Source organism: Balaenoptera acutorostrata, chromosome 13, assembly GCF_949987535.1.
Source record: "Balaenoptera acutorostrata chromosome 13, mBalAcu1.1, whole genome shotgun sequence".
Classification (NCBI taxonomy): Eukaryota; Metazoa; Chordata; class Mammalia; order Artiodactyla; family Balaenopteridae; genus Balaenoptera; species Balaenoptera acutorostrata.
Window position 1 is genome coordinate 79,131,466 of NC_080076.1, and position 25,329 is coordinate 79,156,794.

Here is a 25,329-nt window from a genome sequence, read left to right on the forward strand (position 1 = left end):
TCCCAGCCACTGTACTGGTTGACTTACACGCTTTCCCTCACCTGATCCTGGCAAGAATCTCATTTCATCAGTATGATTAGATTTACTTTAGAGATAGAGAAAATGAGGCTCAGAAAGGTTAAGCAACTTGCCCCGGATCACCCAGCTAAGAAGAGGTAAAGCTGAGCTGCACTCCAGGTCAGGGTTATTCCAAAGCTCTTGCCAACTTATACTTGATAATAGGGAATTGTTGCCTTCCCATCGCTGCTGAGATGACACAACCATTCTGTTACATATGACATCCTCCTCTATGATGCCGGAGTTAGATATTGGCTACACCAGGCACCATCAACCTTTACCGGTCAAACTGTCAATCAATCCTGCTTTACCAAATGTCAAATCCCACCGCTCTCCGCTGTCTCCTGCAGACACAGACACACTTTGCCCAGTCTGGACACCAACCAGGGTCCTGAGTACCTCAGCTCGCCCTGGGTGTCAGGGCTGCAGACCAGCTTCTCCCCAGCTCCGCCTCCCTCTCACATTCTGTTCCACGTGAGCGGATGCAATGAATGACACCATTGTCGCCGGGTCTGGGTTGTAAAACGTTACAAGGGAATATTGAAATCCACGGCCAAATGGCGTCGCAGCCTGCTAACGAACGGCCCCGAGAATGTTTTCCACTGCAGCCGACTGAATTGGCCTTTTCACGGGAGCAGGTGGCAGAGGTTCTGGGGTGCTGGGAGGTTTCGGTTGTTGTTTTCCCCTGGCGAGGCTTACTCAGTTTCTGGCAGCCTTTCTCAAACGACTAAAGCCGCGCACTGGGGCAAGGCTGGGGACTGTAAGATCTCTGTTCTCCAAGAGCAAATTCCTCCTCTCACTAGCACTTCAATCTGCTATTAGAATGAAGAGGGGGGGCCCCAAAATCCCATAAGAGCCTTCCCGGTTTATTAACTTTCTGATAGGCTTGGGGAAGCGATTCTGATCTAACGTGTGTGGACACTCAAGGGACAGGAGGCAGCTCACCCCAAGTGGGTTTTTGCTCTGCAAATAATGAATCGCTCCCTCCTCCTTGTCTACAAAGTGCTTCTCGACCGTTTTATGACTCAGATCTCACCACACCAGTGAGCTGGAGAAAAGCACGGTGAACGCTGGCTGTTCCGTCTCGCTGGCGAGGCCGGGGGGACACAAAGAAGTAACGTGAATTTCCCACCATTGATTCAACCAGGGCTGTCTGATGTAAGGGACAGCAAGAAACTCAAAGACTGGGACTTCCCTGGCGGTCCAGTGGTTAAGACTCTGAGCTTCCACTGCAGGGGGCACTAAGATCCTGCATGCCGCATGCCGCGCCAAGAAAGGAAAAAAGAAAAAAGAAACTCAAAGACACTGCCCTCTCTAGCCATGAGCACCCACCATTTATGACAACTTTGGTTGGCAACCTCTTAAATCTCTATATAAGTTCATACCAGGGTGGTCATTTCAAGTTGCAGCTCTGAAGTCAGGTTGTGTGGATGTGCCTTCCTTTGGTACCCAGTCACCAACTTGGCCACTGTGGGGCTGGCTAAGTTCTTCCTTTCTCTGAGCCTCAAGTCTCTTGTCTGTAAAATGGGAATATCAGATTCACCGCCTCTCAGGATGGTCAAATGATACAGTGTTTGGAAAGGCTTAGCATATATTTGGGACACACTGCTCAATAGACACGAGCTTATAAACCACACAATTATGTTTTGAAGCAGAAGTTCTTACCTTGTAAGGGCTTCAACTGATCTATGAATTGCCCACCCCCCCGCCCCGCAACCCCTAATATCAGATGAGTAGAGCTTGTCAGTTTTTCTAGGGAGAGGTCCATACTTGCATCGGTTACTCTGAAGGGGCCTGAGATTCACAAAAAGGTTTTGAGTAACACTACAGAAGCAGCTCCAGAATCAAGAGAAAAATCCTGGGGCTTCCCTGGTGGCGCAGTGGTTGAGAATCCGCCTGCCAACGCAGGGGACACGGGTTCGAGCCCTGGTCCGGGAAGATCCCACATGCCGTGGAGCGGCTGGGCCCGTGTGCCACAGCTATTGAGCCTGCGAACCACAACTACAGAAGCCTGCGTGCCTAGAGAGAGCCCGCGCGCAGCAATGAAGACCCAACGCAGCCAAAAATAAATTAATTAATTAAAAAAAAAAAAAAGAGAGAGAAAAGTCCTGGACCAGTTATGTGGATGATTCAGGATATCTCCCTCTGTCTCAGTTTCTCCCTTTGCAGATGGGGATAACAAGGCCCCCGTCACAGTTGAGTTGTGAGCCCCAAGGTAAAAGCTGGATGTGAAGCTACAGTCATGAAAGATCAAAGCAAACTAAACCTGTGGCGGGCTCTTAGTAATAGTACATCAGATAGTATTCCCAGGTATCTAGTACTAAATTGAAGAGCTCAATACTTTACTGATTTTAGTTTTAGTTTTGTTTTGTTTTGTTTTTAATGATCTTGGAGGGAGAATGAGAAGGTAGAGGGATGCCTTCTGAGGCTGGGCCTCGGTCCTTCTGGAAGCCAGAGTGCAGAGGGACCGGGACTAACCTGGGACAGGGACCTTTCTGAAACTTCTTCCTGTACTCAAGAGGTTGTGTGGCCTCCTGTGTTCCGAAAGGAAGCACGGGGGCCCCTTGGTCATATGCAGAATGACCGTCAGTGAAATGATGACCTTGACAAAGTCACCCCAAAGCAGCCACTTCTGCAGGAATACTAAATGTTCTGTGGACTAATATACAAGTCTGCCTCTCCCCCTTAAAAAAAGACCAACCAACCAAAAAACACCTATGGGAGAATGGGTCTCTAGGAAAACAATTTCCTAATGTGAGAACGTTAACCGCTATGATGGGACAGTTGAGAGACAGGGCTTAAGGTGGGGATGGGTAGAGATAGGGAAGTCTCTCCAGAGAAGTGAGTTTCAAACTTGGCTGCATCCTGCAGTCACCTGGGGAATGTAAATACTGATGCCGTTGTTCTGCGGTGCAGCCTGGACATTGGGAGTTTTTAAAGCTACCCAGGAGGAAAAAGCCTTAAGCAAAAGGGTAAACACTGTATGATTCCTTTTATATAAAATTCTATAACAGACAAACCTAACCTACAGTTTGAAAAAATCAGAATATTGACTGTTTCTGGTGGGGAAGTGGAGGAGGAATTAACTGGGAAGGGGCGTGAGGGAACTTTCTGGGGTGAAGGAATCCTCTATATCATGATACGGGCTTGTGTTTCACGGGTATGGGCATTTGTCAGGAAGTAAATGGTGCACTTAGTTGTGCATTTCACAGTATGTAAATTTTACCTGAAATAGAGAATCATGAACAAAAATTGAGTCCTAGTTAATGGTATGCATGCTGAAGTATACAAGGATGGAAGGTACTCATGTCTGCAACAGAGTTTGAAATGCATCCAAAAAAAAATAATATGGATGGATGGATGGATGGATTGGTGAATGGATAGATTGGTGGAAGAATAAATGTATGTATGAATTGATAGATGGGTAGATAAATGGATAGATTGGTAGGTGTATGGATGGATGGACAGATGGACAGATTGGTGGATGGATGTGTGACGGAGCAAACATATAGCAAAATGTCATTGCAGACCCTAAGCAGTGGGCATATGGGTGGTCACCATACAATTCTTCCATATTTTCTATATGTCTTACATTCTTCATAATGCAACACTGGGACACACTCCAGGAACTCCTAATGTTCAGCCAAAGTTGACCACCAAGTAGAGAAAAGGGTTCTTTTTTATAAAACAGCCCAGCACAAGAGCTCTATTTCCAGAAAATAAGATCACACATTACCTGCATGTCTTTGCTCATTCTGTAGGGCCAAAACAAATTATCCAGGTGTGACCAGGGGACCCTTCCATCAGATAACTTGCTAAAGGGCAGTTTCAGACCCCTTCCCTAGAGCCACTGATTCAGAACCTCTGAGGTGAGACCCAGAAATCTGCTTTTTTTCACGAGCCTCCCCACCCCCAGCTAATGTCATGTCTGCCAAAAGTTTAAGAAGCACTGCTTTCATGTGGTTTGCCCTTAGACACTGCCCCTGAAGAGAAGGTTCACTGGGGCAGGGGCTGGGGAGGGTAGGGGTGGGTACAATGTTGCAGATGAACGGGAAACCTTAAACGATGGTAGACATGATGGACAACCAGGACTCAGGATGGGACCCCTTGGGACAAACCTCCATTCACAAGTTAGGCTGGCTTGGCCTCCCAAACATAACCCCCCTCTTGTTTTACATAACTTCACAATTTCCTGAGAGAAGCCACGTGCCTAGTACAGCAAGAAGTGGGGATTTAACGCCATCTCCAGAACACTGTCTTGGAAATCACACCTCATTAATTGGACTTCCCCATCACCTTTAACCACAAGCATGAGAATACAAGAGCGCTGAGCCTTTCATTTGAAAAAGGCCATCTGAGGTTAGGGAGCTGAACATTCATTTGAAATCAGGAAGGAAGGGCTGGAAAAGGAGGGACAGCTCCAACAGAAGGATTTTAACCTTTGAAGGGTCCCGGACCCCATGAATCCCTTGAAATTCTTTGACATTTTTTTCTATTTATATATTTTGAGTTTTTCAGTGTTCCTTGCTTTAATTAGATTTTCCAACAGGATCTTAGATTCTGATTAAGAAGCCCCACCCTAAAGGTAGAAGAGGAGGAGATGACATGCACCTCAGAGGTGGGGGACAATGGTGGGTTTCTCATGTGGGTGGGCAGAGACGTCCACGGCCTGGGGCTGACAAAACCAACCTAGTGGCTCTACCTGGGACATCCTGGGTTCTAAGCTTTTCTATCTGCTCTCTGGTTGAGGGGCTCAAAATCCAGGCCAGCCAAACAGAGACTCCAAGTACCCCAGCTCTGGAGATGACTTCCTGCGAAGGTATCGGCAGTCCAGTAAAAAACTGAGGAAGGAGAGGCAACCACAATTCTCCCACAAAGAGCTCTGAAGCCCCCACTGCTGCACTCTGCTAGCCTCCCAATAATACTCAGTAAATGCTGTGTATGCCCCAGAGACCAGGCATTGCTCACGGCCACTCTGTGTGCATTAAAGCAAGAAGTGCCCAAGGAAGCACTTTGCTGCTGTTTGTTCAGATTCTGGGGCTTGTCATTCCAAAAAGACCAGTGGCGGCCTGGCGGGGCGGAGGGGGGATTCTCTCCATCCAAAAGAAACAAAGCTTACAGCCAGGCCTCTGCGCCTTAACTGGCAGTCAACCTGGCCTCTGGCTTCACGAGGCGAAGGATCCCATCTCAGCACCTAACGTGATCCAGGGTCACTCCAGGCCAGGGACCGCGCCAGGCACTCCTGGGCACCCTGGGGCAGTGTTAAAACATGTGCGCACACTCCTTGACCCTCCTTCTATCTAGAGGAAGGACCCCTGCCCCTCCTCCTGGAATCTGGGTCCGCCTCAGTGAGTCCCGTTCAACCAAGAGAACGCAGCAGAAAAGACACTACAGCTTCCCGAGGTCTAGTGAGCAAAGGCCCTGTGGTCCTCCAGGGGCAGCCTGACACCACGGAGGGAGTCTGATTCCCCACAGGTCACATGCACACGCTCCAGTGGACAACCCAGATGGGCTCCCAGCCAAAAGCCAGAGTCAACTGCGGGGCATGGGGTGAGCCAGCTTGGACGTCCAGCCTCGTCTGGCCTTCAGATACCTGCCCCGTCCCCACCAACACCGGACGGCGAGCAACAACTGCCCAGAGGCACCCTTCCCAAATTCCCGACCCACAAATCCTGAACTAAACCAAAGTGTTTCCCTGGGACTTCCTGCTTCACCTCATGCATAGTGACAGCAAGCGATGCCTGGTCTTTCCACCATAAGTAGCACTGAGGGAGCATTCCCGAAGGCTAGTGGGTTGCAAGTGGATGAAATCTGGCGCACTGTGATGGCCTCTGAGCTCCCCAGGGAAGGACCGAGGCTGTCTGTACCTCCTCCCCCTTGAGTGGGCTGTGGAGGCGTCGGAAGCTAAGTGATAGAGCTCTGGCTGTCCCGGATTTAGTCTCACACACACACAGCTGACAGCACAGCTCAGAGCGCAGGGCTCTGCAGCCGGTCCATGTGAAATTGAGCAGTAATTTGTTTCGTAGCAATAGTAATTAGGACACCCGCTTTACCTCATCTCATCCTTGCAACAGCTCTGGAGGCAGGTTCTATAATTATCTCCCATTTTACAGATGAGGAGATAGAAGCTCCATGGAGTAGGGGAGCCCCGGGGCTAATCAGCCTGATAGCCTGGACCCCAGCTTTACCATCAGTGGACCCTGCCCCTCGATGCATGGATTCACCTTTGCATCCCCGGGACCTGGCATAGAGTAAACCCTGAATGAATGTGTGTTAGCTGGAGAAGCAAGCAACAGATCAAAAACTGAATAAAAGAGTGTCTGGGCCGCAGTTTCCCCTTCCACAAAAGGAAGAAGTTGGGACCAGATGCCACCTCCTGGGATCCCTTCTACCTCTAGAACCCCACGCTTCTAAGGAATGGTGTTCCCTGTCATAGTGCCACGCCAGCCGGCTTTCAGAGATCTTTAGAGTCTGACGCCTCCTCCAGAGCCCAAGACAGGTAGCTCCCGGTCCATTCCTTCCCTGATCCAACCCAGAAAACCCTTCCTCCCAACACTTTCAAATCCCATTGCTGGGGCAATGCCTGGATCCCATCCTCTCCATAAAGGTGCCCTCCCCAACCCCAGGGCCCTGGCCTTGGCCCCATAAGCCAAGGAAGTTCCTGTTCACCTTTGACAGTGAAGCTCCCACACTTTCTCATTAAGGTGAACGTTTATTTAGGTGCAACTCCCAGATTTCTGCGATGTGCATATCACCTTGACAATGTTCACCAGCTGTCCTGCCATTTAGTTAATATTTTCCTTAAATAATCAGCCTTAACTTTCCATCCTTCCTCCCTCCCTCCCTCCCTTCCTCTTTCCTTTCCTTCTTCCCTTCCTTCCTTAGAACTTAGTCTCGGGGACTTCCCTGGCGGTCCAGTGGTTAAGACTCTGCGCTTAGTGGGCGCAGATTCAATCTCTGATCAGGGAACTAAGATCCTACATGCCGCACGGTGTGGCCAAAAAAAAAAAAAAAAAAAAATGAACTTAGTCGCATTCTAAGCAATACTGTCTATGAAATCAGCCTGATGCAACTGTGTGTCTGTGGGCACCCTCTAAAATCATCTCATCTCTCACCAGGGGAGGGGACACTGCAATTTGGGAAATATTGGTTTTTAGGGATAAGATGTTTTTAAGCCACAGACTAACCTTTCAAAATAACCTCGTCATGTATTTTAATCAGCCGGCTGGAGGCAGGATTTGTGGAATGATTTTATTTTCTTCTTTGTGCTTTCCCTTCGTGCCCCCATTTTCAGAATAAGCAGTTACTACTTCTGTAACTAGAAACCGTACATCAATGTTGGAAAACTAAGACACCCTCTGCATGTTCCAAACCCAGACTGCTGGGTGAAGAGAGAGGAGGGGGTGGTGAGTGCCCAGACATTGGCCAAGCTAATCCAAACGTTATTTATGTGGGATCACTGCGAGTGAAGGCTCAACCCTCCTTAACCCCACCCTTCTCCCTTCGTCCGATTGTTGGAATTAGAGGAAATTTCATTCCTCCCGCTTTGCTGCCTGAGCCAGCTGTCACCGGGTGTGTGGGGGACAGGAAACAGGATTACAAGATCAACAGTGAGCCTGCCGTTCCAGCCAGGCTGTTATCACAGCCGTCTCCGGAGAGCCATCTTCCCCACTTGTCACTACCTACTGCGAGCTGGGAGTTGGGACCACAGCCCAGAATAAATTCTGAACAAGGGCAAAACTGGGAGTCATGAGGAGTTTTCCCCAGCTTGGATCATTTTTTGGAGCGTGGTCTAGGAACCAAGCACTCTTCAGGTATTTTCTCATATAATTCTTACAAGAACCCCAGAAAGGGGAAGCTATATTTATTTATGCCCATTTTACAGATGAGGATACTGAGGCTCCGTGGGGTGAAATTGCTTGCCTGAGGGCACATGCCGATAAACGCAGAGCAAGGATTGAACCCAGGTTTGTCTGACTCCAAAGCCTATTGGAGCCTCTCTCCTTTGCTCCCTCTCCTCCCCAGGGGCCATCTCTAGAGAACTGCGCGCATGACCCTGTCCACTCCCTGTTCCCCAGCACAACTCCTAACGTGGCCACAAAGACACATGTGGCTCGGAGGCTGAGAGTTTCGATCCAACACGTCAATCACTGACTCCTGAGGACCAACCACCTTGCCTTCCTTCCATCTCCAAGGGCCTACCCGGAAAGGACCCCTCAGCCAATCTGCAGTAAATAGGGGATGGTTAGGCCAGCCCGTTCAGACCAAAGTACAGTCATCTGCCTAAATATCTAACCAGCCGTGTTGTTCAGAGCTGTAATAGAGAGTCCCCAGGATCGCTGACGTGTGAGCTCTCAAACACCTGTCCTTCCCCACCTGCCTTTCCTTTGATGTCCATCATCTGTCCAACCAGCTTCCAGAGCACAGGGCCCGGGCCTGACAAAGGAAAGCAGTGAGGGCTCTTGGGAATAGACACACCCTGACTACGCAGTCTGTGGCCAGGGGAAGCTTCTTGGAGGAAGAAATAGCTACAAGGAGGCTTTAGTGATGGGCAGGAGGTGGAAGAGGAGGGGAGAAAGACAGAGGCAGACCAACTGTGGTGTTCAAAGGGCCAAAAATAATGGAAAGAAGACAGACTTGGAGCAGCTCCTTCAGCATGATTGAAAGGGAGAGGGGACGCTGGTGAGCAACAAAGCTAGGGGGCGTGGCAAGGCTGGATGGGAAGGGCGTGGTCAACTACACCAAGGAGTCTGGACCTGACACTGAGAGCAACAGGAGGCCTGGGAGTGTTCTAGGCTGTGCAGTAAGCGTGTCTGATTTGCGTCGTACAAAGATGTCTTTGGCAGCTGCCTGGAGCACGTCCGGGAGGGGAACAGAGCTGACGTCAGGTCTAAAGAGGTTAGGAGGCTGCAGCAGGCGAGGTTGGTGGTGGTTGGAATAGGCAGCCTGGATGGAGAAAGGAGGCGACTTGAGAGATATGATAAGAAGGTAGCATCAACAGGACCTGGTGACTGGGTAAGATTGAGGGGGTGACTCGCAACACCTTAAACCCATGATCCCACCTTCTCTTGACCTTGTGGGAAGTAGGGAAGAAGTGGGCGAGGGAAGAAGGTCTTCAGTTGCAGGCTGGAAACAGTCCCTACCTGCAGGAGGACCAAGATGATACTGTCCATCAACGGCGAAGCTGCTGTGATGACAGACGACCATCAGGATAGGATGGGGGTTTAGACACCATAGAAATAAAAACTTGGCATCCCTTGCCTACGGCTGAAAATAGTTTGGCCTCTTTCACCTTTAAGTGGTATTTGTTGTCAACCTTTCCAACGGCCATAGATTAAACCCAACTCCAGTTCCCAAATGTAGACACGTAAAGCCAAAAATGTTTCTAAATAATCATGTAAGAACTTGGTTATTTTCGCCACAAAAAGCATCTTTACAAATCCACAATTGTGAAGGAAACCAGTTATGAATGCAGGAATTCATATGAGTGTGGTGTACGTGTCCCATCTGAAGATAATGGCATATTTATTTTTTAAGAGCATGCAAAATTAGATCTGGTAAGCCTGCTATCTGAAAACAATTTCCATGGCATGTATTTCTAAACCCAATGTTCAAACCACAAAGCTGCGGCCTATCTCTCTTTCCCTTTCTTAGGTCTCTTGTCCTCCTTTGAATGACTACATCTGTCCATTTGCCCAACTCTCCCTTTTCGTGTCTTCCAGAAGGGATAAGGAAAAGCTTCCTAAATGACCTCATTTTATTTTGAAATACTAAACCCACCAAAAAGGGAAGAAAAAAACTTTCTTGGTCAAAGGGATCAAGATGTATTTCTAATTCTCTTGCCATATGGTAAGTTATATTGGAACTCTACCAAGAGGTAGAGAGAATATTTAACAAAATTGGCAACGCTTGTACAATCCTTTCAAATCAGACCAAATTCCCATTCTCCACAGCCCCTTCTATTCATCATATCAGCGACCGTGACCACAGGATATGTAAAAACACCGAGCAATTTTTATCACCAGCTTCCAATCCCCCCATGCCTGGGACACCACGTGGTGTCAACTTTGTCTGTATATCACCCCCAGGAACTCAAGCCATTAACTTCCCTTTCATTTATCAAGAGCTGTTGCCAAAAAGAACATCATTCATCGGCTGTGACTTACGGGAAGAAAGAGAGAGCGGACTTCACTTGAGGGAGAGAGACAACAGAGAAAGAGGACAAGATTGTAGCCTTTGTTCCCGAGGCAGATGGAGACCATCACATTCCCTCCGACATGCTCTCCCCTAAAGCTATGCGCTCCACGTTGCCTGATAGAGGAAACCACCCGGAGGGTTACCAGAAAGTGGGATTGAAGAGGCTCTTTCTCCTTTTTCTTGATGGCAAAGAGGGCCCCATTTCTCTGTGTCTGCTCTTCTGGTGCTGCTGGCTCACCTGGGTTATCAGTGGGGGTGCGGAGAGCAGAGGCGAGGAGCCGATTCTTACCTTTGCATTCTCGACATTCTGTGCAGCTCCATGTCATCGCTGCCCCGGAATCCTTTGGCAAAGGGATTATTTTCAATCTTTAACTGGGTGATCTGAAGGAAGCGGGGAGAGAGAGAGAGAGAGTTCCGTTTTCACTTGATTGTTACAAGACTACCTCGGGACCCAGCTAATAATAAGTGTCATGGAAACGCAACCTCTGGCAACCCAAAGAAGCAAGTTAAGCCAGTCACATCAACGGGACCCACCATGTCATTCGAAAGGAGGCTTTGAAAAATGTCCTCGATTGTATTTAAAAGGGGAAGAAAACCTGGTTTCAGTTTGCCCATTAATTAGAGTCCTACTCTGCATCATTCCGGCTGGAGTGGCTTTTTTTTTTTTTTCGTAGCATTTTGTGTTTCAAACACAATCTTGGCCTCAACACTTGGTACACCCCCTGCTCCTTGGAAAATTGTACCATGTTGACACGGTGTCAACTTCCTGCAGCGTGGCAATCTCCATTGGGAAGGTCTTGATTATTGCTCTCAAAATCCTACTATGCCTCATTTCATGTTCATTTCATAGCTTCACAGATACAGTTTGCTAGCTCAGGTGGAAAATGGTGTCTAATTAAATAAAGACCAACATATAAAATTATCACATATACGATAGCTACCAAACAGCTTCAAACCTCTTTAATTGTCTAGGTAAGGGGACTTCCCCGGCGGTCCAGTGGTTAAGACTCAGTGCTTCCACTGCAGGGGGCAGTGGGGTTCGATCCCTGGTCGGGGAACTAAGATCTTGCATGCCGCACGGTAGGGCAAAAAAAAAAAAAAAAAAATTGTCTAGGTAAGGAAGAGAGAGCCCTCTTCTTGGAAATTTTTGTTGCACTATACAAAACTTAGTGATAGAACAGGGTCTTTGGCTCAAGGTCCAGAACCCTCATGGAAACCATCAACACATATTCTGTTAGTGTGAGCGTACAAGTAGCAGGTTTAAGTAAAAGAGTGCATCCCTATGGAGTTTGCCAGAAGTATTTCCTAAAAGCTGTGTGTGAGCTGAATTTTTATATATCAAATCACTTTATGGAAACCAGGGCAGCATTCATCAGAGGCCAGTCATTCAAAGGTCACCTTCACCATCATTATCGTATCTATATAGTCCCTGTTCACTGGTCCGCTTAATACTTTTATTTAAATCAAACCACTTTTGATTTAAATTTATATTATAAAAATAATTATATCACTTCTCTATATGTCAAAGTGGAATCACTTGCTAGTCAATAAAAAGAAAATAAGTATATCAAATTCTCTCTACTGGGACTTCCCTGGTGGTCCAGTGGTTAAGAATCCACCTTCCAATGCAGGGGACACGGGTTCGATCCCTGGTTGGGGAACTATCTCAATCGTTGGTCGAGGAACTAAGATCCCACATGCCACGGGGCGACTAAGCCCGCACACCACAACTAGAGAGCCCGCGCGCTGCAACGAAAGATCCCACATGCCACAACTAAGACCCGATGCAGCCAAAAATTAATTAATTAATTAAATTTTTAAAAAAATTCCCTCTCCTGGTACCCACGGAAAGTTCCAAACCTAAGGCCTGCCTTCTCTTTGTTGCAAGGGGAAATTCGACACTTTTAGAGAAGTATTTATGATAAACTGGTATTGAAGTAAGACTCCTCTCTGATAAATGAATAGAAAGATAATTGGAACAAGAACCATTTTTTCTGTGATTCCATCATCTTCAAGTACCCACAAAACCATCTCCTCTACCCCCAGTAGTATCGTTATAGACTTTGAGAAACCAAGTAGCTGCTTTGAGAAACTAGGCGTAATTAATGAACGCACCCATAATTTGTCCATTTGGGGGCAAGCATTCTGGTCTGTTCAGTTTTCTGGAAGAGGTGGTTTTATAAAGTTTCCTTCTAACTCCAAGGCTCTACCATGAACATAAAATTACTACATATGTGTGTGTGTGTGTGTGTTCACAATAAAATATATGTGTAAAATTAACATTTTTTAAATGTTATGTGATTCCAACCGTATGACATCTTGGAAAAGGCAAAACTATGGAAACAGCATAAAGATCAGTGGTTGCCAGGGGTTAGGAGGAAGGGAAGGATGAACGAGAGAAGCGCAGAGGATTTTTAGGGCAGTGAAACGATTCTGTAGGATACATCGTGGTGAAGACGTATCATTATGCATTTATCTAAACCCACAGAGTCTAGGGACTTCCCTGGCGGTCCAGTGCTTAGGACTCCACGCTTCCACTGCACCACGCTTCCACTGCGGGGGGCACGGGTTCCATCCCTGGTCGGGGAACTAAGATCCCACAAGCTGCGTGGCACAGCCAAAAAAAAAAAAAAAACAACAACCCACAGAGTCTACAACTCCAAGAGTGAACCCTGACGCAAACTACGAACTCTGGGTGATGATGTGTCAATGTAGGTTCATCAACAGTAATAAATGTCCCACTCTGGGCGGGGGGGAGGCTGGGAGCAGGGGAGGCTGTCCATGTAGGGGGACAGAGGGTAGACAGGAACTCTCTGTACTTTCCACTCAACTTTACTATGAACCTTAAACTGCTCCAAAAAATAAAATCAATTTTAAAACTTTTTAAATATGTCTGGGTATTTCTATGAATACACATTCCCTCCTCCTTCATTTTTTTAACTGTACCCATTCCTGCAACTTTCTGATTTTGAATTAACTCTTCAGAATGAGTAGAAACGTCTGTAAAATCTCTTTGGAAAACAGCAGAGATTGGCACATACTGTAGATCAACGATACTGCAATAAAAAATAAAAAATAAAAAATCTCTTTGGAAAACAGTCTTGAACATGTGTACTCCTCAAGCCAGTTCTGAGTCCAAAAGCCCATCACCTAGTGGGGTTTTCTTTCTCACTCCGGTTTTATGACAATAAAATGCAGCCCAATTGACCGTAACTCATTTTTTAAAGGGGGAGAGGGGAATTCTCAAAAAGTTAAGTAAAAATTAGATCATTTTTTAAAGGGGTGGAGGGAATCCTTACCCCGCTTTCTGTACCTCCCACCCACCCCGTGACGGAAGGCAGCCCCTGAATATACTGAGGACAGTAAGACAATGAGGGTGTGGCATCAGGGCTGAATTAATGCCTATTCCATGACGTCACTGTTCCACCAAGAGCTCAGGATAAAAAAAATTACCCTGAGAAAAAAAAGAAAAGGGTGGCTTTGGTATTTTATCAACAAAATTTTTTTCCTCAAACCCATTCCTTGCACCTCAAACAGATTAACTACTACCTAATTCTTGCTCTTATCACCATAGCTTCCAAAAAGACGCACAGTTTGCTAGATGTACACTTAGGTGTGTGGATCTTACCTATGTCTTGGTGCAGATGCCTATTGGACATAAGAATTACCTGTGAGAAATGTTAACATGCAAGCTTAGGTGCAGGTAAAAATGTCCATCTGATTTCATACTTATTTCATACTTGGCCCCTCACTTACCATAACCCTGTCTCTGATATTCCCTTCCTAACACAGAGCTAGTCACTCACGGGCACATAAACTGATACACCTGGATGTCTGAGTTCTACCCAAAGGCTCCACTGAACTTGACTTCCATTCGTCATACAAATATACTCCCTCCAAAATAAGCATAAAACCAGATATCCGGGGGAGGGGCACGGGTCGGGGGGGGGGAAACAAATATAAATGCCAGCTCCAACCAGTGAGACAGAGGTTGTAAAAATTAATGAGAATAATTGTTGTGAATTCTCACTTTTGAAAAAAAAAAAAAACCCTCGCGGAGGCCAAAAGTCTTAATTATGTCTCTCTATTGGGGATTCTTTTCCTGGTCCCAAGCAGAAAGCTCATACCTCATAAATACAGGCTCCATACACAATGATTTAAGCAGGAGGAAAGTGCCTTTTAATGGCAAAGTAAGTTAATATCGGGGGAGAGACATGCTTGCATACAAAGCCACTGTTGCAGAAGCAGGGAAATGAAATGCCCATGTGACCTTTTTTTAACACCTAAATATTTCTAGGGATTGCTCTGGGAGCTGCTGACAACTGCAGCGCAAAACTTACAAAAACATGTTTCACAGAGTAAACGTCGCTGGGGAAGAGTCGAGCGTTTAAATATCTTTCTCAAGCTGTCAACCATCTGGGGAAATAACTCCCAAATCCAGCTTGGGATCACAGCTGGGATCAGGAAATATGTCGTGTCATTGAAACCCCGTGGTATACAAGTGTGTGACAGCAGCGTAAGAAATGAACCCGGCCGCGTACCTGCCTCCTCCTGGTACCTGGTACCTGCCTCCAAATCAGTCTGGAGGCACTAAGCCCTTTGGACCCAAAATTGGTGGCTCGCATTTTTCCAAACTGTCCTGGCAATTTAATCTCATAGACTGCTTTTCTTTCCCTGCGCACTTATCCAAAGCATAACGCTGGGCAAACAGTCCTTGGATTGACAATGCAACCACAGAATGAAGCAACTAAACCACAAACATTAACATTTGTAGTTGTGTTTCAACCACAGTAATGAGAACTTATTTAAAAATCTCAGTCTTTCAGATTCTAAAATAGGGTAGGCAAAGAGTTTTCCAACACGCGCATTTTGGATGGAGTTGCCCTGTTAATAAACTGATCAGTTAAGTAGTCGATCAATGGAATCATCACTAACACTGTGCTGATTCTGTACCAGGTTCTGCACAAAACACATTCCACGGATTATCTCATTTTAATCCCCACAAAGACAATAACAACAACAACAACAAAATTCTCTTCTTATCCCCATTTTACAGATGGGGAAAACTGAGTTAAATAATCTGCCCAAGTCAAATGGGTTTGAACTCAGGCAGTCTGCCTGCAGACTCTCACCCTAACCCTACAGGAGGGTGAGGAACAGCTCAGGTGGCTTCTACCCATGAAGTCACGAGTCTCAACATCTCGTCCAGGTGGGACAATAAAGTAACAAAACAGAGTCCACAAATCACACTCAACCTGACCCGCTTATTTAAGTCACACATCATATATCCATGTGGGGAATGTCTGCAAGGGCCTGGATTCTACTGGAAAAATCCATTGCTTTAGACTTCCTCCTGACAAAGAAAATAGGTGTCTTTGGTACTCAGTAACTAAATACTGGGGAAAACCTCATACGGGGGAGAGTGATTCAAAGTGGTCTCCTACGAAATCCCTCTTCTGGATGTCAGGCTGGCTAAAAAGACCTATATGGACAGCACAACCGGGCTCCCTGGCCCAACCAATGAAGAAAATCAGTAATTCCTGTGTGATCCTCAAATACACCTATATCCATCACTCAACTGATCATGGTCATCATTTCATGATGTAGGTAAGTCAAAGCATGATGCTGTATACCTGAAACTCAAACAGTACATATGTCAATTATATCCCAATAAACCTGGAAGAAAAAACAAAAACAAAAAAAATACATATATCCAAATGCATACTTGGAGACCCACGTTTTGAGATCCGTGAGCGTTTAGATACACAATCTCCTAGATTGTGTTCAAAACTCACACATACACACCCCATTGGACAGGCACTCCACTCACACAGATCACCAAATATATTCATTGGAGAAGACTTTTTTTTTTTAAATAGAAATCTAGGGGGTGTTGAGTATGTCCCTAAGTGGCTACAGTGATAGTTTCATGGGTATACACATATGTCAAGCTTAGCGAATTGAATACTTCAAATAGTGCAGTTTACTGTATGAGAGTTATGCCTCAGTAAAGGTATAAACAGAGAAAGAATGCGTGGTCCCCCAGACCTACCCACTCCTGATGGACCCCTAAGATCTTTACTACACAGAACTTAGGAATTTCCCCCAAAAGACCTGAACACCCACGTGTTTCTTTAGCAGATCACTTTCATGTGTCTATCACTTCCTTTCCTCTGTGGATGAACATGGGTTTCCTTGGCAGAAAAAAAAAAAAAAAATCCAACATATTTTTGGATCCTCTGTCAGAACTAGGAGGCTCTAAGCATACATATATATGGGGAACTGAGCATCCTGGTTGCTATTTTTTCCTTTTTTTTTTTTTTTTTTTGCCCTGTGGCCATCACCACAAAGTTAAACATAGGTTTATAGCAGCCATCCAGGAAACAGGTTTCTAGCAGTCAGTCTCAAGCCTGAAACAGTGCTGGAACTTTCAGGGCACTTGACCTTACTTTTTCACGCTTATTGGTTCAACGAGTGGGAAGAACTTAAAAAAAAAAAAAAAGAATCTTTCTTTCCCTTTAAAAAGTAATTGCACGGGGGTGGTGGGGGGAGTGAGTTTTCTGCTGAAAGGAAGCTCTCTCAAGGCCTGGGATCCCAGACAGGCCGTGTGGCCTGGAAGTGGCCATCCATCACAGCTTGCCTTGGTCATTGACAACCTGAATTTGGAGATTACCCGCAGCATTTCGTTACTGCCCTTGTTTCATGGGGCAGGGGGTGGGGGGGTATTAACCAACACACAGCCTGCATGAAATGACCTTCAAGGGGTGACTGGAGGCTTTAGGGTGCTAAGCCCATCTCTCACCCTACCCTGGCCTCTCGTGCCTGGCTCCACAGTCCCTATACCTTCCCTCCACCCCACTCTTCCCTTGCAGGTTGAGGAGGAACAGGAGCTGTAGAGGGGGAGGGGCGCCCCATCCCCATGTCCATCTCCGTAAGTTGTCCACATGACCCGCCCTCACTGATCCCATATGGACCCCCTACTTTCCCCTCCCACAGCCCTCTAACCCCAAATCACTTCATAATACTCCCAACAGTCTACAGTCCCACCCACAGCAGCAGCTGCCTCTCCCCAACCCTATATCTCGCCTTTCCCGATTCCAGATCTTTCCATAACGAGGCTTAGGAATCATTCAGTCCTGCCCTCCCTCCCAATAAAGTGAATCCACATGCACTCAGGTTTCTAAAGAACAGACATGAACCATGACGAGTCAAGACAAGCCCTTTCTCTTGAGCAAGAATAGAAGATACTCCCCCCAACCTGCGGTTATGGGGCACCCTGTTCCAACAGCACGGTCAAGCCTTGAATGGCCCAAATCGGGGCCTGGATTTCGAACAGCGTGGGGGTCTGACAGTGACACACTCCACCTGCGACATCCCACCTCTATACCACACTACGGCCACCAAATGATGCATTGGTCGCGTGCATGCCTCCCCTCACCAAGCTGTGTTTTTGCAGGATCATATTTAAGTCCCCAGAGCTTTGATCCAGGCAGCTGGTGACACAGGTTGCTCAGTTTTTGCTTTTGTTTTAGCAATGCCAACCTTGCTTTAGTATGTGGTCCAGGATCCGTAATCACTGAAACAATTAAGGAAGCATCTGGGAAAACCCAAGCTCAAGGTTTCCGGCAACTTTGCCACCTGCCCCGATTGGAATTGAAATGCATCCAAAAGGCAGAGTGCAGGAGGGAAGGAGACTGACCCCCCCACAGAAAAGGTGGTCCCAGGAAGGGTGGCACCAGGTCCCCACCCAAGAGCACGGAGCCAGCCAATACGGGGACCTTTCTTCTCACTGATCACTTCACGACTGCAGCGAGATGCCTCCTTGTTACATTTGAGTACCGAGCATTGATACCACGTGGTCATCTATGGTTTGATAATTTCATTTCTATTTGGGCTGTGTGTGTGTGTATGTGTGACTTTCGTGCCAACCGCATGAATGTAGTACAAACAGCTGTGATCCTTAGGCTGCAGCTCTGTCCTTGCCCCAGCCCACTGAAGTAGAAGTTAGTGCCCACTGTGCTGAGGAATAAAGGTGCCCATAAAGCTAAAGGTTTTAGCAGGAGACCACTGCGATTCCTGCAAACAAGCGGGCGGCCCCAGGCCCGCCGGTTCCTGGGTACTGGGCTTACCTTGTGGTTCTGGTAGGAAGTCACTGCAATAAACGCAGTCTCAGGAAAGACGTGGGTACAGAACGCAGTATTTTTGGAGCCAAATCCATTATTTTCGTCCGCTTTCACGATGTGTAATCTTGGCTGGTATTTGTGCATGGAATTTAGAATAATCTAAAAATAATAAAGAAAATGAGATTGTAAGAAAAATCAAACCGCTTTGTTTCCATAAAATCCCACTCTCCACCCCAAAATTATGTTCCTTATATAGGTTCTTGGAAAAAAGGTCCCATTTCTTTTCTCCTGTTTTTGAAAAGAAGCCAGTGATTTCATTAAAAAGAAACATTTCAAAAATGACAATTTCCATATGAAAAAGCCAGGGTAATATTCCAGGAATCTACCCAAAGCACACACAGCAGTAAATCAGAATGCTTAATAAAGTTAGTTTAATAAATTAACTCCCTGCGTAGGGCATGTCCCCCCCCCAGTGGGAGTGAAGCAAGTTTGGGGCAAAGAATTGGTGCCCCCCTCAAGGAAGACTGGGCAACAATTTTGGAATGAAAGGACAGCAGAAACAAATAAACAAACATATATATATATATATATATATATATATATATATATATATATATATATATAAATAAATAACTACCACCCCCCAAGAAAAAAAGGCTCAAAGAGATGCAAAGGAAGAGACCAAGCATTTGCAGAACTGGAAGAAATAGCGCAGGAAGAAGAGAGGAAAATGGTGGGGAGGGGGAGACTCTTAAGGATGTGAGTTGGGCGGGAGGGAAGCACCCACCCCACCCCTAACATCAAACAGGGGTCTGGTTGCCCTTGAGATTCCCTGTCTCCAACTTCACAATATTTCAGGATCTGCCACCGGAATTATCCCCAGACCTGGCCCCGGACAGCACTGTGGCATCTGCTTTGGGGGGAATATTTTTCTCCTTCTTTCTGTCTTTTCCATGTCTTGGGGAGGGGGGTCCCAGGGACTAGTGGGGGGTCTCACTGTTGCAGCTCTTATTACAACCACCACTGTGAATATTAGGAGGGGGTCTGCAGTCACCACACTCTTGCTGGAGCGGAACTATCCAGAGAAGATGAGCATCTTTACTAAAAAAAAAAACTGAGTTTGTTGTTCTGATGGCGCCGTGCTTTCGATGCTCCCGGGAAGCTGGTAGCTCAAAACGTTCTGATCTATACCCACCGAATGGGCGAACTGCCGCGTTGCACGAGCTGAAAAATCTGGCCTGTTTTTTCCCCAGGACCGCAAACTGAGCGGCGGAGGTAGTCTCAGCGTCTTTGATTGGATGACCCTGGGGCAGGGTTCTCGGGCCAACCCTTGAAACCAACCTGGAGGAGGGGGAGGGGAGCGCGGCCCGACTCGGCCGGGGGAGGGGCGAAAAGCTCGGGACCCCGCGGCTCCCCGACCCCGAGCCGCGCGGCTCTAATCTCCGGCCGCCGCGGCCCGGCCGCCTCCCTGGCCGATAGCGACGCCGGCCGGGGCGGCGTGGCGACAGAGAGACGCAGCGGGGCCCTGCGGGCCGGCGCGGCCACCGTCCCGGCTTAGCCAAATTGCTTTGACATCTGGGGACAGTGTGGAGACATCAGCGCGAGGGCGATCTAAATGGCCCTTAATTTCATTAGGGCGGCTCTGGACTCAAAGTCCGGAGTTTGGGGTGGGGATACGTGGCAACTGGGGAGTCCGAAGCGACTCAGAGCACCGCGCCCTCCTCCGCGGAATTGGAAGGACTTGAAACTCACACGGGCGCCCAGGGCTCAGGACCGTGCGCGCGCCTTCCCCGGGGGGCCACCCCAAAGGCACACCCGGGGCCGCAGAGGGAAAGCTAAGGAGCCCAGAGCAAGGTGCCACGGAGGCCCAGCCTCCAGAAGGACGCGGTCCTGGGAGATGCACGCAGGACCTTTACAAAATGGTCCCTTCTCTCCCCAGCGCTTAACCTAAAGCATCCGTTCAGCATCCGCAGGGACAGCAAGTACACCGTCAGGCAGCCAACACCCACGCAAGGTGGAGGTCACGTCTGCCCTGGGATGCACCACAAGCTGGACGCTGCAGGCAAAACACCCCGGTTTAAACGCAAAGGAGACCCGGCATTTTGCCTAGAAACGCCCCCCCCCACCGCCCCTTTCCTCTTCCTTCCTACAGCGTAGAAGGGGAATAGGCCTTCCTTCTCTCTTCTCCAGTGGTCAACAGTCCGATCTCACACCAACCACGTGTACAGTGGCATTGAGCACATCAGTGGAGGGCCCTGGTCCCCTTCCCAACACAGACTCAGTGCTTCAGCCCTAAGGCCCCACAAGAACGGATTTCTCATTTGGACCTTCACAAACTGTCCGCCCTCCGGATCAAATGCATTCGTACCCCATCCCCTCATGTCCCCAAACTGGGAACCCTGTGTGTTGATTCTCCAAAGTGGCAGGATGCAGGTCACTTCTGGAATTAGAGAGACCTGGCCTCAGATCCCTGTTCCCAAATACAAGCTGTGTGACCTCAGGCAGGTAACCTCCCCTCCCCTGGACTCCATATAAAGGCTGTGTATTTCCATCCCCCTCTCTAGGCTGCTATGAGGATCAAATGCCTTAAGACGAACCAGCCTACTTGTTTGGTGGAATCATCAAACTAAGGGTTGTAAACTCTGAATTCAGAGACTGCGTTCTGTCCTTGTGATTATTTCCAATGAAGAGATTTAGGGACGTTTTCCCTCAAATCAGTGTTCTGTTCATTTGTTTTTCTTTGGGGGAAGAGAGGATGATACCCTATAGAGAATCTACTAGAAGCTACACATTCTCTTGGAGGGTGGGGGACTGCACGCTCAATATCCTGCAATTTCAGGGAGTTCATCAGGCTCCTCTGTCTCGGGGCCAATCCAGATTCCAGGTGTAGGGCCCTGATCTTGGTTGCCCACTCTGGGCATGGTGGGAGGAAGAGGGAAAGCTGGAAGTTGGGAAAAATACAGATAAACCCAAGAGTGTCAAGCTAAAAGGGGCACGAGTACCGGAGTTCGCCTCTGGTGGGTTGGTTTCCCCATCTGTAAAAGAGGAAGCAGGGGGCCTAAGGTCTCCCTTTCAGCCGGAACATCCCCATAATATGGCAGGATTTGGAAGGAGGTAGGTAAGGTATACAGGTCCCATCGTGGTCCAGCCTCTGCAGTCTGTGCTGAGTACCTGCCGAGCTAGAGGGCCCATGTTTTCGGCAGGACTCAAACACTGCTCCCCACCCCTCGTCACAGATGGGGCTGAACAAACAGGAATTCCAGGCCCAGGGTGAACTGCCTTAGTCACCCCATGACCCCTGTCCCTCAGCAAAGGCAGGTGGGTTGGGTGCTGGCAGCAGGGATGCAGGGTGAGAGCCCCAGGCCCGGAGACCTAGGGGGCTCGATCGCCAGCCACCCAGGAAAGACACACCCAGACCGTGAACTAGTGGACCACGAGGTGGACGGCAAGGGGCAGATGTCTGGGTAGGAGAGAGGTGGACACAGCCAGAAAGAATTAGAAGGTGTGAGAAATAAGAGAAAAGAAAAGAGAGATGAGAAAGAGGAGAGAAGAGAAAGGGGAAGAGAAAGGAAGGCCAGGTCAAGAAGGGAGAGAGAGTAAAAAACCAAGGCAGGTGAAATGGAGCAAAGGAAGAAGCGTGGGTGGGTGGCGTGAGGAGCCAAGAAGAGAGAGAAAGTCCTGGAGAAGAGAGAGAGGAGAGTCAGGTGAGGAAGAGAAGGTGTGAACCTGAAGATACAAGGAAGATCTGCAGGAGGTACTCACATGCCCAAATGGGTCCAGGTGGTTGTTGGTGAGCTTGAGTTTCTGGAAGGAGACAAGCTGCCGCATCCAATGCGCCCCAGTGGCCGGCGAGTCCGGGTGCACGTAGAGGCGGCCCGGCATGGCGGGCTCCGCTTTGCCCGTCACAGACCTAGACCAAGGAGAGGCGCCACCCCCCTAGACTTAGTGCACCGTGGTGCCGGCTGGTTCTTGAGCAAAGCAACGGCTGCTGAATACGAGAATGATCTGGAAATGGCCTGACCCTCAGGTCTTGCTTGGGCATCTGCAATGCCAGATGCGCAGAAAGCCTGGAGCTGGTGTCCAGGCGAGCGCTCCCACCACCACCGCCGCCGCCCGGCTCTTTCTCCTTCCACCTAATTCCTCCCCCAGCACCAAGGGCGCCGTGGGGAGCCTCGAAGCGTCTCTCTGCCCATGAACAACTGGCGGGTTCTGGAAGCCTGGATGTGCAAAAAAGTCTCGGGAAGACTCCTTGAGGGCTTTCCAAAGGGGCTTTGTCTTCAAGCCTCTGCACTCTTGGCAGCCGCCGGAGCAATGTACCCAAGGAATGGGCCTCTCCTCTCTTGCCTGTTTAACTCAAATACCCCGGACTGATTTTGCAATTTCATAAAAAAGGCATGTTCAAAGCAGGTAACTCATAAAAAATAACTGTTAATGGTTTATGCCCCCAGAAATAGCTCCAACGCTTGGTAACAATACCCTTTTTAAAAATCCACAACCCTCCGATGCAGCAACAGACATCGGCACTTTACTTCCTCTGAGCCTCAGTTTTCTCGTTTATAAAATGGGGGCTAATGGCTGCTCTTTCTTTTTCTCAGGGTGAGGTCAGGAGGATGCAGCGGAAGGGGCAGCAAAAACCTCTAGCACACAGTAGGAGCTCAAAACAATGTTTATTGGTTCAGTGGGGAGAGGGAAGTTTGGTTTGCACGGTCCTCCCCGCCCTCCCCGCCAGCCGCTACGGTGCCTACCATTTATTATCTGCGAACTTGTATCTGTGGTCGTCTGCGGGAACGATGTCCATAAGGAGAATGTACTTCGTTTTGGGATTAAGGCCGGTCACCTTCACTTTGTAACTGGGAAACATCCGCCTAGGAGAGACGGGGAGGAGGAAGAGACACAGAGGCAGAGGGAATTAATGCAAATATTCTGAAGAGCGCATCCACAAATTTTGATGGAAGAATCGATCTTTTAAGAAACGTGGACGAGAAACGCGGCCCCTGCTCCGCTCTTGCCAAGATCCATCCCAGGTTTCCCTCCAAGTTATGGGGAGGAGAAAGGCCAAGAGATGAGAAAGCAGGCTGGGACTATACCTATCTATAGGAGGAAATAGAAAGCAGACGGCGAGGACTTCAAGAGACCGGTTCCGAGGAAGCCCTGAAAGGGACCCCTCATTTCAACTCTTGCTAAAGACTCTTTTCAGAACCAGACACCTACTTTTTTATTTGGGGGCAGGAAAAGGCTTGTTTAAAAAAAAAAAGGAAAAGAAAAAGAAAAAGTTGGCTTCCTCCGCCCAGCCAGGTGCTTTGGCCGCTCTGAGCAGCGCTGCGCGTCACGTGGGCACCCACCTGGGTGCTCCCTGGGGCTGCCCGCGCGTGGATACCCACGGCACGTCCTGGCTTCACTCCGCCCCCAGGGTACAGCTCGGTGCGTGACCTCTGACACGAGTGTCGCGCAGGAGTTTCTTCCTAAATGTCCCCACCACATCTCAGAGGCGCCTGGCACTCCTCCTTAGAGAGTCCAAACGCTTTGGCCCTCCTCAAAGAAATTTAGTTTCGGACGGAACCGGGCCCTGCGCGAGGATCGGGTGGTTGCAAGGAGGTTCCGCCGCCCCGCGTGTGCCGGGCGCGCTCCCCATCTCCATCCGGCCTCGGGAGGAGGGCGCCCCGGAAAGCAAGCCTTCCCAAGGCCGCCCGGGGCGCAAGGACCAGTTGCTGGAACCTGGCTCGCTCAGGGATGGCGGGAAGGGGTGAGTGGAGACTTCTCCCTCTGGCCTTGGAGCCTCGCCTCGCGGTGTTTATCTGCCCGAGCGAGCGCGCCTGGAGGCGGAGGCGCCGGAGGCTTCGCAGGCCTTTTATAGTTAAATCCCGTTGGCTCAGGCTTGGGAGGGAAAAAGGAGGCCCCGGCCGCCCTTTCCTTCCTCGGCAGAATGGGAAGAGGACCTGAGTTCTTTGGTATAAACAGAACTCGCCTCCTGCTCGCTCGGGCCGAGCGGGGGAGCACACATTGTTTAATTTCAAATAATAATAAATGTCACTGTTGTCAGTTTATTGCGGGAGGCTTGGGCTGCACAAGCGGTGGGCGTCTGGCGAGGCGGCTCCACCCGCCCCTTTCACACACTCGGTGGATTCGGCCTACCGGATCCTCGGCTTCACACGCCTGCTGTGCGCAGACTGGGACTTTCTGCCCTCAGGGACGCGGAGGGCCAGTCCAGCACCGGTAGGGACGTGGCGGGGTTGTCCCCGCACCCGGGCGCACTCAGACGCTGAGATACCGAGTTGCACGACCCTCCTACCCCCTCCCCCAGAAGTCTCGCATTTCTAGCTAAAACTGTGAGCTTTTAAGAGGAACTCCGGGGTGAGTGTCTTGATGAAACGGCCGTGTTTATCGGTGTCTGTATATAGAGACCTGCCGAGCCCCGGTTCACTTTCAAAGGCTTCGCCTGCTTTCTATAAACAATGAAAGAGGTAGCGAATACATTCAACGATTCCGAGTTTGGCGATCGGGTGGGACTCTGGAACCGCTCCAAGGTCAGGGAGGGTGGGAAGGAGGGTCTGGGCCAGGAATCAAGTCTGAGATCCCATGAAACCCAAACCCCGTGTCATCTCTGTGTGTCTCTGCAACTCTCTGTTCTCCTGTTGGCTCTCCCACCTCATCCCTCCTTCTCTTATTACTAATCCATCCAGATAGCACAGCCTCCCAAGCTCTTGCTTCTTCTTATATACGAGGTGGAAGAAACACCCAGTTCCCTGAGTTGAATCTTTCAGGTATTTCCCCTCACACCGGTGGAGATCACTGGAGGAATTCACCGTTCTCCTCTTTAACCAGAATAGAGTCAAATAAGATATATTCATATTCTCTCGCTCTCGCTCTCTGTCTCTCTCCCTCCCTCTCTGTTTCTATTCTCCCCTTTTTCTGGTCTCCCACACCTTTCTTAGTCTCTCCCACAAGTTCCCTG

The 25,329-nt window shown here is 48.7% G+C and overlaps 1 protein-coding gene across 2 annotated transcripts in view; it reads right to left on the minus strand.

The window, feature by feature from the left end:
* Nucleotides 1-25,329, minus strand: part of TBX5 (T-box transcription factor 5) — a 45,614-nt gene that overhangs the window by 15,772 nt on the left and 4,513 nt on the right. For both annotated transcript variants that reach the window (XM_028163595.2, XM_007170861.3), the window contains exons 4-7: nt 23,123-23,242; nt 22,140-22,287; nt 18,384-18,536; nt 10,544-10,635 (exon numbers count right to left, since the gene is read on the minus strand). In XM_028163595.2, the coding sequence (XP_028019396.2) occupies nt 10,544-10,635; nt 18,384-18,536; nt 22,140-22,287; nt 23,123-23,242 (513 nt within the window). The remainder of the gene's footprint in view (nt 1-10,543; nt 10,636-18,383; nt 18,537-22,139; nt 22,288-23,122; nt 23,243-25,329) is intronic.